This window comes from Triturus cristatus, chromosome 9 (assembly GCF_964204655.1).
Source record: "Triturus cristatus chromosome 9, aTriCri1.1, whole genome shotgun sequence".
Lineage (NCBI taxonomy): Eukaryota > Metazoa > Chordata > Amphibia > Caudata > Salamandridae > Triturus > Triturus cristatus.
This window is the reverse complement of record NC_140592.1, coordinates 48,287,982-48,301,219: the sequence shown is the minus strand read 5'-3', so window position 1 is coordinate 48,301,219 and position 13,238 is coordinate 48,287,982. Positions and strand designations below refer to the sequence as shown.

The 13,238-nt window shown below is 39.7% G+C and overlaps 1 protein-coding gene across 1 annotated transcript in view; it reads right to left on the bottom strand.

Moving 5' to 3' along the window:
• CELSR3 (cadherin EGF LAG seven-pass G-type receptor 3) overlaps nucleotides 1-13,238 on the bottom strand; it is a 790,626-nt gene that overhangs the window by 83,580 nt on the left and 693,808 nt on the right. Inside the window, exon 25 of the mRNA XM_085624365.1 lies at nucleotides 12,541-12,715. Coding sequence (XP_085480491.1) covers nucleotides 12,541-12,715 — 175 coding nt within the window. The remainder of the gene's footprint in view (nucleotides 1-12,540; nucleotides 12,716-13,238) is intronic.

Genomic DNA, 13,238 nt, shown 5'->3' with positions numbered 1-13,238 from the left:
GGTAGAGATGACAGACTTCCACAATTGTCTTTTATGAGTCCCTATTTTTGATGTTAGGTTGTCCTGCCCCCAAAGGGGAAGTAATTTCCATGAATGTGTAACATTTTGCAAATGGCATTCAGGGAAGGCATTGACTTTCTGTGACTGTCTGAGTGTGTGTTTTCCATTTCAGATTGTTGGAACGTGACAAGCCCTGGTATGTAAATATTTTCATTTCTTCCAGTTTATTGTTAATTGTGAAGACATTACAAAACTTTCTTTTTACTCGTGATAATTTTTTGATTTTCTCTGTGATGCTCTTTAGCCAATTTTCTTGGCAGTATGTTTCTAGTGCCATAAGCTGCTTTTTGGGGTTCTAGCTTAGGATGGAATCATAAGCACACAGGAGGGCTGGAACATGGAAACCTTAATTTGCCAGGACATCTATGTTTGTCTTTAATCTTCACTGTACAAATCGTTTGTATATAGTGAGAAAAGTAAGGGAGGAAGCAGACATACCTGTTTCACTCCTCTCACTGTGTCAACTCTTTTGTTGAGTTGGCATTTTTGGTTTAGTTGACCTGGGACACTGTATCTAAATACAATATAGATATAGAAGTGGAGGATCTAAGCCCAAATTGTTCAACTTTTCCTATAACCTGTGACTGGAAATTAGGTCAATGCAGCTGTGATATCCACGTTGGCTACATACATTTTTTTTGTTCTGTATTTATGAATGATATGAAGGATGGTAAATATTTGGTCAACCGTAGACAGGCCTTCTTTTAAAGCCCCATGTATTGGTCATCTTTTTTAACTCATTCATCTAAGGCCTTGAGGATTAGTTTGCAGAAGAGTTTACATTCAATGTCAATCAGACTATCTGGTCGATAGGCTATTGGCTTGCTTTTTGTTCCCTTTTTGAACAGGGGTACGATGATGCTGTTCCGCCAAGATGCAGAGCATACATTTGTTAAGACAATATCAACGAAAGGTTTGATTAGAATACAATGTCCCCATGCAGTATTTTGCTTGCAAGTATCTGCTGGTATCATGTTTGGCCTTGCGCCTTTTCATTTACTAGTTAATTTATTGAGGGTATGTTGTCCCCTATGATGGTCTTTTCAAACAGGTTCCTCCCCTCTGTAAAGTCTATTTCTCAAGCTGTTTCCTTGCAAGAAAGGTAGTCTGCATTTTAATATGATTATGGTTAGTCGGTTGGAATATTAATGAGAATTGCTGTATCCAGATATCTTCGGTTGGAATATTGAGGAAAAGTGATTATTCAGGTATTTTCGGTAAAGTTAGTCTCAAACGCATTTTTTTAAAATTTTGAGGCTCTCATACATTTTTCGCCAGAAAGTCTGCAGATCCTTTTCCGAGGGCAGCTTTTTGCAGTGGTATCCATTTATTCCTTTTGGCGTCCTCTTTTTTATTTTTGTTTAATAACCAATTTATAAAACCGTGTGGCATTTTTGATTTAGTTCTGTTGTTCCTCTTGTCTATACAATTATTTTTAGTTCTTCTTTCACTGTCTTGCATTCCTCATTGAACCAGCCTGTGTTTGTTTTTCTCTGAGCTCTGGTGTTTTTGGAGAACCCTCTTGACGCTAGCGATAATTGGGAGATCACAAGTCGTTAGTAGCATGATACACATGTTTCTTATGCATTTATGTTGTGCTTCAACTTGGTGAGCATTTTGTCTACATTTGAACTGTTTTACCATTCCTTGATGTTTGATTCCATATCCTCATTTCATCTTATCTTTAGTTGACGGTTGATTTCACATTCACTGGTCAGATCGCGACTCTCCTTTGTGTTATATGATATATTCTTTTCATTTCTAACGATAAAGCAATGTGATCACTTTCCATAGGATTCTTGGGTTTTCTAATTAAGTCCAGTCCTCAAACCTCACCATGATGTAAGCGATGACTGTTTGAGCCCCTTGTGAATTATATGTCATAATCTGAGCATCAGCATTTTCATATGAATTATGTGGCAAAATAAGGCTTTCTTTAGAATACATTTTTTTCACTCTTATCTCCTGCATCTATTTGGTGGAATTTGTGTTGAATAGATGGAATATCAAAGGACAACTTTATTTCTATATTTTCTTCTGAATCATTTCCCTATTCCCCCATTTTGCAATTGAAGTCTCCACAAATGAGAATGATTGCTTTTGACTTAGCAGGTTTTGTTGGTGCTTCACTGATAGTGGTAAGACATGTATTACTTTCAGTTTGAAATGATCTAATAGCGTGATGTTGCACACCTGTATGTTCTCATATAGATTGTCCCATGCTTTCAACTTAGTACAGTTATCACTTCAGGAAGATGTTTGAAGGCCTCTGCTATTTCTTGTGGCTTGCTGTTGCTTTGAGCACCTTGTGTGGCTGATGTAACCGGGAAGCTCCCATTCTGTTATTAGCTAGATGTCTTGTACGGTTAGGATTCCAGAACTTGTTAGGAAGTTCATTAAGTAAGTGAACTTTGTTTTTAGAGAATGCCAGCCACGTTCCACGATAGGAATGTTGATTTTCCCCCAATCCATTCAGCTGCTTCGCTCCTATTTTGAAGGGATTTTAGTCAATCTTCAGTATGTCTGGTATCACAGATTCAGAGCTGGATTTTTTTTTCAGTGTATTCATCTGCTTATTATTTTCTTCAATAAGAGTTGTGAGGTTTGTACTATGTTCATTTTCAAAGATTGCTGTTGGGCTAGTCCTTTTTGTTGGTCTTTCTTTGTCAATAGTCTTTTCAGGTTTTGCAATGAAGGCATTTCAGGCTACTTGAGGACTTTTTCCCATGCCTTATTCCATTTTTAGTTGTGGGCAGTCCATCAATCAAGCATGTTTCTGCACTCATGCGTACTCTTTTCTTGTCTGATTAACATGAAAGCCTGATACCATCTTTAGACGGAAACTGGGAAAGGTTCCCATGTCCGCTCAATTCTTAAGAAACACTGTACAAGACTCATTGGATCATAAGGCAAGGATCTCAATCAATCACTCTACTGGCAGAAGTGATGGCAACCACAAAAGCGGCATCCCAAGCAAGATATTGTAACAAGGCTTTGTGAATAGGCTCAAAAGGAAGTCCCATCAACTTGGAAAGTACTATATGTAATTCCCAAGGAGGAGGAGATCTGGTGGGAGAGAATGCCTTCCAAAAACCCTCTAAAAAATCTGTGATCACCAGCATTCTAAAGAAAGTGGTTTGTGAAGAAGATTTCCTATAAGCAGCAATTGCTGCACGGCGTACCTTAAGGGATGACAACTGCAGACCAGACCTTGCCAGATGAAGTAAATAAGGAATCACCACATCTTCCTGACACCTGGAGGGATTGTGTTTGTTTTCAATGCAGCAAATACAGAGCCTTTTCTACTTCCAAGGCATAAAACGTTGTGTTGGAAGGACGTTTAGCCCATTGCAGAAAGCCCATACAGTCCTGTGGTGGATTCAGAGGTCCATGCTGTAGGATTTCAGGAGCCAGGGTATGTTTAGGGCAAACAATACAGACTTTTTGAGTGTCCACCTTTGCCATTTTCTTCCCACAAGCAGGACCCTTCATACACAGTGAAGGCAAACTAACAAAAAAAGAGGTATTTTCTGTCAGAATCTGTTTTAAATGTACTCCAAGCCTCAAACGAAGTCAAGTGTAGTCAAACATATACAGGTTTTGAAAATATGTGTGTGTGTATATATATATATATATATATATATTATCTACTGGCGGTCGCCAGTAGATAGTTATAGTTACAACCTGGTTTCCATAGGAAATCTCAAAATTCTATTTTGAATAACTTTGGCGCCGGTTGACGAATCCTCGCGAAATTTTCAAAACTAATGGGGCGCTCCGCTCAGCTCCTACCCTGAAAGTCTCGGGGGGATTCGTCAAGCGGGGGCCGAGAAAAAAGGGGGGACCCAAAACGCGTTTTCCCCATGCATTTTCCCATAGGACCTTTAGTCGAAGGTACAGCCCGAACGGCTGAACAGAATTACTTGAAATTTGGCAAAGAGGTAGTCCTCACGTCAGGGATGTGCCTTTTGCATATATGGAGTCAATCTGTTCAGTATTTCCTGAGAAAATTGCAGTTAAAGTACATAAATATCTATAGCCGCGCACCGTGCGCGCACCGTGCGCGCACAGTGCGCGCACCCTAACGTGCGCGAGCGTAATTCTGATTGGTGGTTACATGTCAGTCAACGTTCGAATCGGTCAAAATCAGGAAGTGTGGGCCGCCATTTTGTTTGTTTTGAGTGCGAGAGTGAAAAAGGAAGGTGGCGAACGTGAAAAGGGGGCAGGATAGAGAGTTCCTGACCCCCTAGCCTTTGTTAGGGGGTCCCTGAAGGACCCCGAAGGCAGAAAAAAACATTTTAAGTTTGTATAAAAAAAATCGCGGGGTGCGCTCACGGTGCGCGCACGGTGAAAAACCATTAAAACATTTTTTTTTTAAATGTATAACGAAGTTTATTATAAAATAAATATATAAAAAATATAATAAAACATACATAACTAAGCATTTAAAAATCCTTACAAATTCACTTAAAAAACCATAGGTTTCACACATGTTATAGTTAGGAATTAGCATTTAAAAAACCTTGCAAATTCACTTAAAAAACCATAGGTTTCACACATGTTATAGTTGGGTGGACATTTCACTCGTAAAAAAACAATGAAATTCCCCCGTTATAGTTAGTTCAGATAACTATAACTCGCGCGACCGCCACTCTATCAAAAGGATGATGTCATCAGTGATGTCATGAGTGATGCCACTGACCATGTCATGAGTGATGTAATATGTGACGTCATGAGCAGTGGATTGCGGGCGCGAGTGAAATGTCCACCTAACTATAACATGTGTGAAACCTATGGTTTTTTAAGTGAATATATATATATATATATATACTCACTGAAAAAAAACAGGTTACGGGGATGTTATAGTTAGGAAATATAATTTAATAAAAACCTAAGAAATTAACTCAAAAAACAAAGGTTACAGGAACGTTAGAGTTGGGCTCAGATTGAAAACCAGTGAAATTCAGCAGTTATAGTTACCTGAGCTAACTATAACTTACGCCCCCGCAATGTACTGCGTCTCAGCAAGTCTGTGAGTGGGTGTGTGAGTAGGTCTGTGAGTCGGTGTGAGAGCGTCAGAGTGAGTCAGCGAGTGGGTGTGTAAGTGTCTCAGTGCTCTTTGTTTTGCCCTATTCTGTTCGGTTTTGCCTTTTCTGCTTGTTATTCTACCCTGTTTTGCCTTTCCTGCTGCTGGTTTCTGACCTCTATTTTGTCTCTTTCTGCTCGTAGCTGTCCTTTATTTTACCTCTTTCTGCTCGTTTCTTACCTTTATTTTGCCTCTTGCAGCTGGTTTCTGACCTCTGTTTTGCCTCTTTCTGCTGGTTTTGAACCTTTATTCTGCCTCTTTCTGCTACGTTCTCGTCTTTATTTTGCCTCTTTCTGCTCGCTTCTCACCTTTATTCTGCCTCTTTCTGCTTGTTTCTCACTGTTATTTTGCCTCTTTCTGATCATTGTTGACCTTTATTCTGCCTCTTTCTGCTCCTTTCTCATCTTTATACTGCCTCTTTCTGCCTCTTTCTTCTTGTTTCTGACCTTTATTTTGCCTGTTCTTTTTTCCCCTCAACCACGGGGGAGCCTCAAGGCCCCCACGGTCCCAGCTGGCTCCCCGCCTCCTGCGAGAGTTAGCATTGCTGCTGCACAAAGGATGCTGCTGGAAAGACAGCTCCTGTGCAGGAGCAATATTGTCATCTCTTTCCCTGCCCGCATGTCTGCGAGCAGCGAAGAAGATAACACCTATGCTTCTAGTGGGCGGGAGCACTTTAACAGCTCCTGCCCGCTGGAACCGGAATATTTGCTTTAGCTTGGTAGAAACTGTCACAGCACCCTGGGACATAGAAGGAACCGGCCCTGGGTGGTTCCTGGGGCTGAGCATAGTCTGGGAGGAGAGCCTCGGTGTAATTCCGTCTAGTGGTGCAGGCTGTAGTCGTGTCTAAAATTCCCCCAACAAGAATCACAGGTGCATTTTTGTGGTAAAATTTTGTGATGATTCATCAACCGACACCAAAGGCCTAGGGAAGTCAAAAAACGCTTTTCCTATGAAAACATGGTCCTAACTCTCTCTCTCTCTCTCTGTATATATATATATATATATATATATATATATATATATATATATATATATATATAATCTATATTATCTACTGGCGGTCGCCAGTAGATAGTTATAGTTAGGACCGTGTTTCCATAGGAAATCTGAAAATTCTATTTTGAATAACTTTGGCGCCGGTTGACGAATCCTCGCGAATTTTTTTAAAATAGGTGGGGCGCTCCACTCCGCTCCTACCCTGAAAGTCTCGGGGTGATTAGTCAAGCAGGGGCCGAGAAAAAAGGGGGGTCCCAAAACGCGTTTTCCCCATGCATTTTCCCATAGGACCTTTAGTCCAAGGTACAGCCCGAACGGCTGAACAGAATTATTTGAAATTTGGGAAAGAGGTAGTCCTCAGGTCAGGGATGTGCCTTTTGAATATCTGTAGTCAATCTGTTCAGTAGTTCCTGAGAAAATTTCAGTTAAAAGTACATATATATCTATAGGCGCGCACGGTAAGCATACCGTACGCGCACGCTGACGTGCGCGAGCGTAATTCTGATTGGTGGTTACATGACAGTAAACATTCCAGTCGGTCGAAATCAGGAAGTGTCGGCCGCCATTTTGTGTGTCCCACACTAAAAAACAAAGTTGGAGAACGTGAAAAGGAGGCAAGGTAGAGAGTTGCAGACCCCCTACCCTTTGTCAGGGGGTCCAAAAAGGACCCAGAAGTGTGAAAAATACTTTTTTTTTTTTTTTAAATCGCGGGGTGCGCGTACTGTGCACGTACGGTAAGCAAAAAAGGTGCGCGTACCGTACGCGCACGGTAAAAAAAAATTTTTTTTAAACTGATCAAATAAATTTTAAAAAAATTGTGAGGTAGGGTGGCTCTTAAAAGAGCCCTTGTGTTAATACAGGGACAGAGGAAAGAAAGAATGGGAATATTTGAAGGGACCGCACTTGTGCTGCTCAATCTTATTGTCTATTAGAGGAATACTAGATTCCCCCATAGCAATAAGAGAGTAACAAGTGTTGCACCTTATATGTACCCTCTGAAACCGAGAGTAGATGTCCAGAGGAGCAGAAGATGGTGATACTCCCACCACAGAGGAAGTGCTCGGCTGAGCTGCCGAAGATGTACTCGGCTGAGCTTCTGCGGATGTGCTCGGGTGACTTAGTGGAGGGTTTGATTCAGTATGTCGAGCAAAGGTCCTGGGATGTACATCCCTAATGTGTCTAAACATAGAGTAATTTCCAAAGGAATACTTCTTCCTTGGATTTCCTCTAGATAACACACGCTCACAAAGTGAGCAGGTGACCAATGGAGCATTTACCTTTTTCTGCCCCTCTGGAAATGTGAAATATTCCCAAACAAAAGAATTCTTCTGTTTCCTCCTTCTCTGTCTGATGATGCTGCTGCCCTGCTCACTCCCAGAAGAGGACTGCTGTTCTGCCATTGTATCCCAAAGACAATTCAGCTCCTTCTCCTAGGGAATCACAAGCAGTAATGAGGGGAATGGGTGTGGTGTTGGAAGTTTCTGGAAATGAAACCAGTTTAAACCAATGAAAAGTGTTGTTTCTGGATCACATGACCTACCGTGCGCGTTCCGTACGCTTATCGTACGCGCACGGTAAAAGTACGCATGCGCGTACGTAAGACACACACACGCACGCATGCGCATTAGAGGCACGTGCGCACGCGCGGCGGTTCCGCGTAACTTGCGCGCGTATGGAGCAAGGGGCTTACGCGTCGCACAGGAAGTACAGACGCGTACGTAAATCGCGTACGCATGCGCACACGGAGCATAAATATTACGTACGCGCACCGTACATAAAGCATACTGTGCGCGTACCGTAACCTTACCGTACGCACACGGAAAAAAATCCTAAAAAAAAAAAAGGTTTGTAGAAGATATTAACTATGTTATTCAACTATATCTAACCATTTATTTAAAAAAGGTTAATCTTTCTATATTGCAGGATACAGTAAATCAATGATTATATACATAGGTAGCATATTGTAAAAAAAAAAAAAAAAAAAAAAAGATTTAAAAAACCTTTGAAATTCACTGAAAACACCATAGGTTTCACACACGTTATAGTTAGGAATTAGCATTTAAAAAACCTTGCAAATTCACTTAAAAAACCATAGGTTTCACACATGTTATAGTTAGGTGGATATTCCACTCGCAAAAAACCAATGAAATTCCCCCGTTATAGTTAGTTCAGATAACTATAACTCGCGCGGCCGCCACTCTATCACAAGGATGATGTCATCAGTGATGTCATGAGTGATACCACTGACCATGTCATGAGTGATGTAATATGTGACGTCATCAGCAGTGGATTGCGGTCGCGCGAGTTATAGTTATCTGAACTAACTATAACGGGGGAATTTCATTGTTTTTTTGCGAGTGAAATATCCACCTAACTATAACATGTGTGAAACCTATGGTTTTTTAAGTGAATATATATATATATATATATATATATGTATATATATATATATATATGTATGTATATATATATATATATATATATATATATCAAAGAAACTTCCCAATGTGCAGTAGCGCACAGCCGCAGGAACGGACAACTTCACTCGCCGATGCTTTCAAATCGTGTTTATTTGAAATAAATTACGTGCCTAGTCCATGACGCGTTTCGAGCCACTCGGCCCTTGTTCACATGACAGCGTTACGTGCATAACATTGTATTTAAAGGGAAAGACACCAACCAACACCTGAAAATAATCAAATGGCATCACTGAAGAAAATAGAAGAAATACTATTGCGTACTGGTTCATATTGAAACAATTAAGTGTCGTTTTCCAGGCATGATTTTAGAAAAACATGATTCATTAAAATATGTTGTATTCTTCCTTTTTTTGTTGTGCATAATCAAAATTATACCAAATTCAAGTAGTGTAATTGCTGGTCACATGATCATAAACATTGGCTTTGCTCAATCATTGGATCTGTCCTTAGATATACGGATGTATACAGTATACATAAATAAATACAGAAACAGCTTATAAGGTTTCAATGGAGGCAAAAATTAGTGATCAATTAATTAATCAACAATGCTCAAAATTGATCTTAGCAGACAATGTACAAGTAAGTGAAAATTCATAATGCTGGGTACAAATACCCTAATTAACAAATGATGTAGTGACTCAACTGGCTCAGGTAAAGTATTGTATGCGCTAGGGGTAATACACTGAAAATATTCACTTGAAATGACTCCTTAAAAACGATTTGCTAATAGTGGTTTGGATCTAGGTTAACAAATATTATGAACCAAGTGCCACAGTACGTATGCCAAAAATAAGTGCTCAGTGCTAGAATATGTGATAAGTGGATGTAAAGCGCTAACAGTTTAAAAATGTGTCATCTTAGTGTCAGCCTTATATGTCCCCAGTTCCGGAATGGAGAGGGACTATGATGTATATAATCACAATACGCGGTATAAGTACCCAAGGCTGATGACTGAATGTAGGGATCCCCCTTAAAAACAACCCCATATAATGGTTACGATATACAGAGTAGACAAAAAGATTGCCCCTGTAATGTACATTGCAAATCAGCGAACAAATCATATGTATATAATGCACAAAAGTGAAAATATGTGTCATCACCCAGATATTATTGATCGATGGATCCAAAGTGGTATTGATGTAACTGATTGCTATACCTAAAACAATAGGCCAGATAATGATTACATAAATATACGCAAAAAGACAACCTCCGGTCACGTATGCAGCTAATTCTTTATTTCACAGCAAAAAAAAAAACACAATGCATTTCAAATTCTCTGGGTCTTGGTCATGTGACCCGTGATACTTCCGGGTTTATATGTCCTTTCACCCAAAAGCATTAAAGACATACTCCATTAACGTATGGAGAAAAAAATAAATATATATATATATACACAAACACACACATATATATATATATGAATGTGTATATATCTTTGTATATATCCAAATAATTGTAATGACACGCACTCTCAGAATTCCGTTAAGGTTGATTTAATACAGGTTCAAGGTACCTTGAACCTGTATTGAATCAACCTTAACAGAATTCTGAGAGCGCGTGTCATTACAATTATTTGGAAATTAATTGCCGGTCTGGCTCTGCCGGCTACCATCGCACCACCGAACGACGGGCGGAGCTCCCAGGAGGAGCAAACCTGGTCTTTGAATATTTATATATATATATATTCATTCAAAACCCAATGCGGTCTTAAGAAGCAGCACACTCGGACTGCTGGTGCCGACGTTTGGGGTAGACCATGCCTCACTTATGTAGTTTCACCAAAAAATTACGTCACACTCCCCGGAATTAGTACGTTGATTGTTTATTTACTCATCAAATGTCACTGACGCGTTTCGACTAACCATTCTTCTTCAAAGGGGCAAAGTTAAAAAACAATGAGTACTTTTTTGCTTGCTATTCATACCCTTGATTAAGGGGCATTGTGGGAGTTTGAGTCCAATAGGCTCACATGGAGATAATTGTTGCATTCTATCAGCTCAGTGCTCCTCTTGCAAATAAATCTGCTACTGATTAGTTGTTACCCCAACTAGTTTTTCCTTCAATGTGAAAAGCACACAATGTCATTTAAAAATGAGTTTGACATTTCCGGGCCTGATATATATATATATATATATTATATACTTGATGTTGAAGACTTGATGTTGAAATGCGTTGTGGATTAAGATGCTGTTGTAATAATGAAACCTGCCAATTTAAATCTCTGGGAGTGCAGCGTTTTGGTTTGAACAATAATTGTGGGGTTTGTGGTCTTTACCCCTACGCTTGCTCCGGCAGCTAGAGCGCGCTGCTTTCAGACCTCCTTGTTTGAAAATTGAAGTACAGCGGTGGCACCCAGTGAGACAGAACGACTTCGGAAGATCTGTGGAATTGCAAGTTGGCGAGGAGATACTGCGCTTGCACCGGCAGCTGGAGCGCACTGCTTTCAGACCTTGTTTGTAATATATATATATATATATATATATATATATATATATATATATATATATATATATATATATATATATATATATATATATATATATATATATATATATATTAAAGCATCAGCCATCAGAATCGCTCCTGTGGGAAGAGCTTCACTCGTGGACCACCTCTCCCTCCAAGGCCAGCAAGCAGGCAGCACAGTTTGTCATAGTCCATAAAATTCATTATCACCATACGTGTTTCGGGCTGCGACGCCCTTGTTCACTGGCAGCATGAGGCAACTCTGATTAGTTAGTAGTCACGCCTTTATTCATATTCTAGCCCCGCCCACTGGCCTCCGTGCATGCTGGTATATGCAGTACTACTAAAAATAACAACCCCAGTGGGCATCAGAGTTGACCCAATAATTAAATGCAAATTAAAGCCCCAGTGGGCTGGCAATGGCGTCTGTGAGCAGTCCTTTGTTTTTTTTTTATATATTATTTACATATATGTGTGTGTGTGTATATATAGGTGTGTGTGTGTAAGTATATATATATATTTATGTATGTATGTGTATATTTATATATATATATATATATATATACAGATGAACTTCATCACACAAATCCAAATACGCAGGAAAGACGAATACGGACCCAAAATCTTCGTGCAAGGTATTTATTAGTTCAGACACCCAGCACTACCGCCATGACGCATTTCGGCCTTTGGGAGGCCTTGATCACGATATATATATATATATATATATATATATACATAAAAAATGTTTTTACCCTAGACTTTGTTTTAGGCAAAACCTAAAAGTATAAGCCTATTCTGCCTTTAAATCTGTCACCAAACCGTAAGTTAGGATGTCTGCACTCCCATGTCTTACAGAAATGTTCCGAAAGACATCCATAAAGAAATACATAAAATGTAATACTTTTGACAAGTTACTTCCGCAATATTTGATGGATAAAAGCATATCTCCAACCTTCATGCTCAGCTGGAACTTGAAGTAAAGCTTCCTTTTTTTTCCCCATGTAAGGAATGACAAAATCGGTGTTTTGAGTAGCAGAAAAAAAGCATTCAGTAGGAGTATCCACCCATTACAAGCCACCTGGAGTCCCATTTTTAATGGTTTTCACTGCAGAATAAAGGCACCTGCAGAAGATTATTGGTTCAGAGGAGATGGTGGGGGGGGAGGGTTAGGTGATTCTATGGGATGATTTGGCCCAATTATCCTTGTACACACTACGATGCTGAAGATATTTGGAAAATTATTGAATGGTGCTTATATTGATACGTCATGGTGGAGCAAAAGGCATCTATGATACAAAAGATAGCTTTCAGTGGCCTTAGTGTTCACACAACTACATTTAAGAATCCTCCCCTTCTTTTGTGATTGCCGTCAGATACTCAGAAGATGTTGTATACTTGAATACTATGTAGGATATTGTCACGAAAAACATTGTGATTTGTACATAAACATACCGGTAATGATAGCCGAAGCTCCCCAGCCAATTGCATAGTAGAACCTCATTGGGCCGTAGTTAACGTTTCGGACTTCTGTCTGCATGCGATATATATGGAGGCCCTCCACAAAGAGCCAGGCGAAGGTGGAAAGGAAGAAGTAGTGCAACAATATGGCTGTCACCGTGCAGAGCAGCTGTGCAAAATAGAGGAGACAAGATGCAAACACACTATAAGTAGCAAACATCACATTGATTCTAGAAACACAGGAGTAAGGTAAATGAGGGAAGCGAGTTTAGAAAAATAAGACAGTTAAAAAACATGTTGTTATAACATAAATTCTCATCCTCAGCTGCACTTTGCAAGCCACACAGCAAAAATATGCTATTCAAATGGCCTGTTCTATTGTTCCCAATAGCTCCAGCAAGCAAGAACATGAAAAATGTAACTCTAACTGAGGACCGGTCACTAACCTAACTGAGATGTAAGCAAAATGGTAAAGTCATCTAGACATATACTACCCTCACTAAAGTCACCCTTGCAACCTAGTAAACAAGACATGACCATTGAAACTTCCAACATGACCTATTATGATGTGCCCGCAACTTGAACAAAGTGATCAGCCTTAACATCACACAACCTGCCCAATAGACTTAATGATGGACCGGAACGCATTATCAGATGATGGCTCTGACGCAGTCCACGTTGTCCTTAGACTC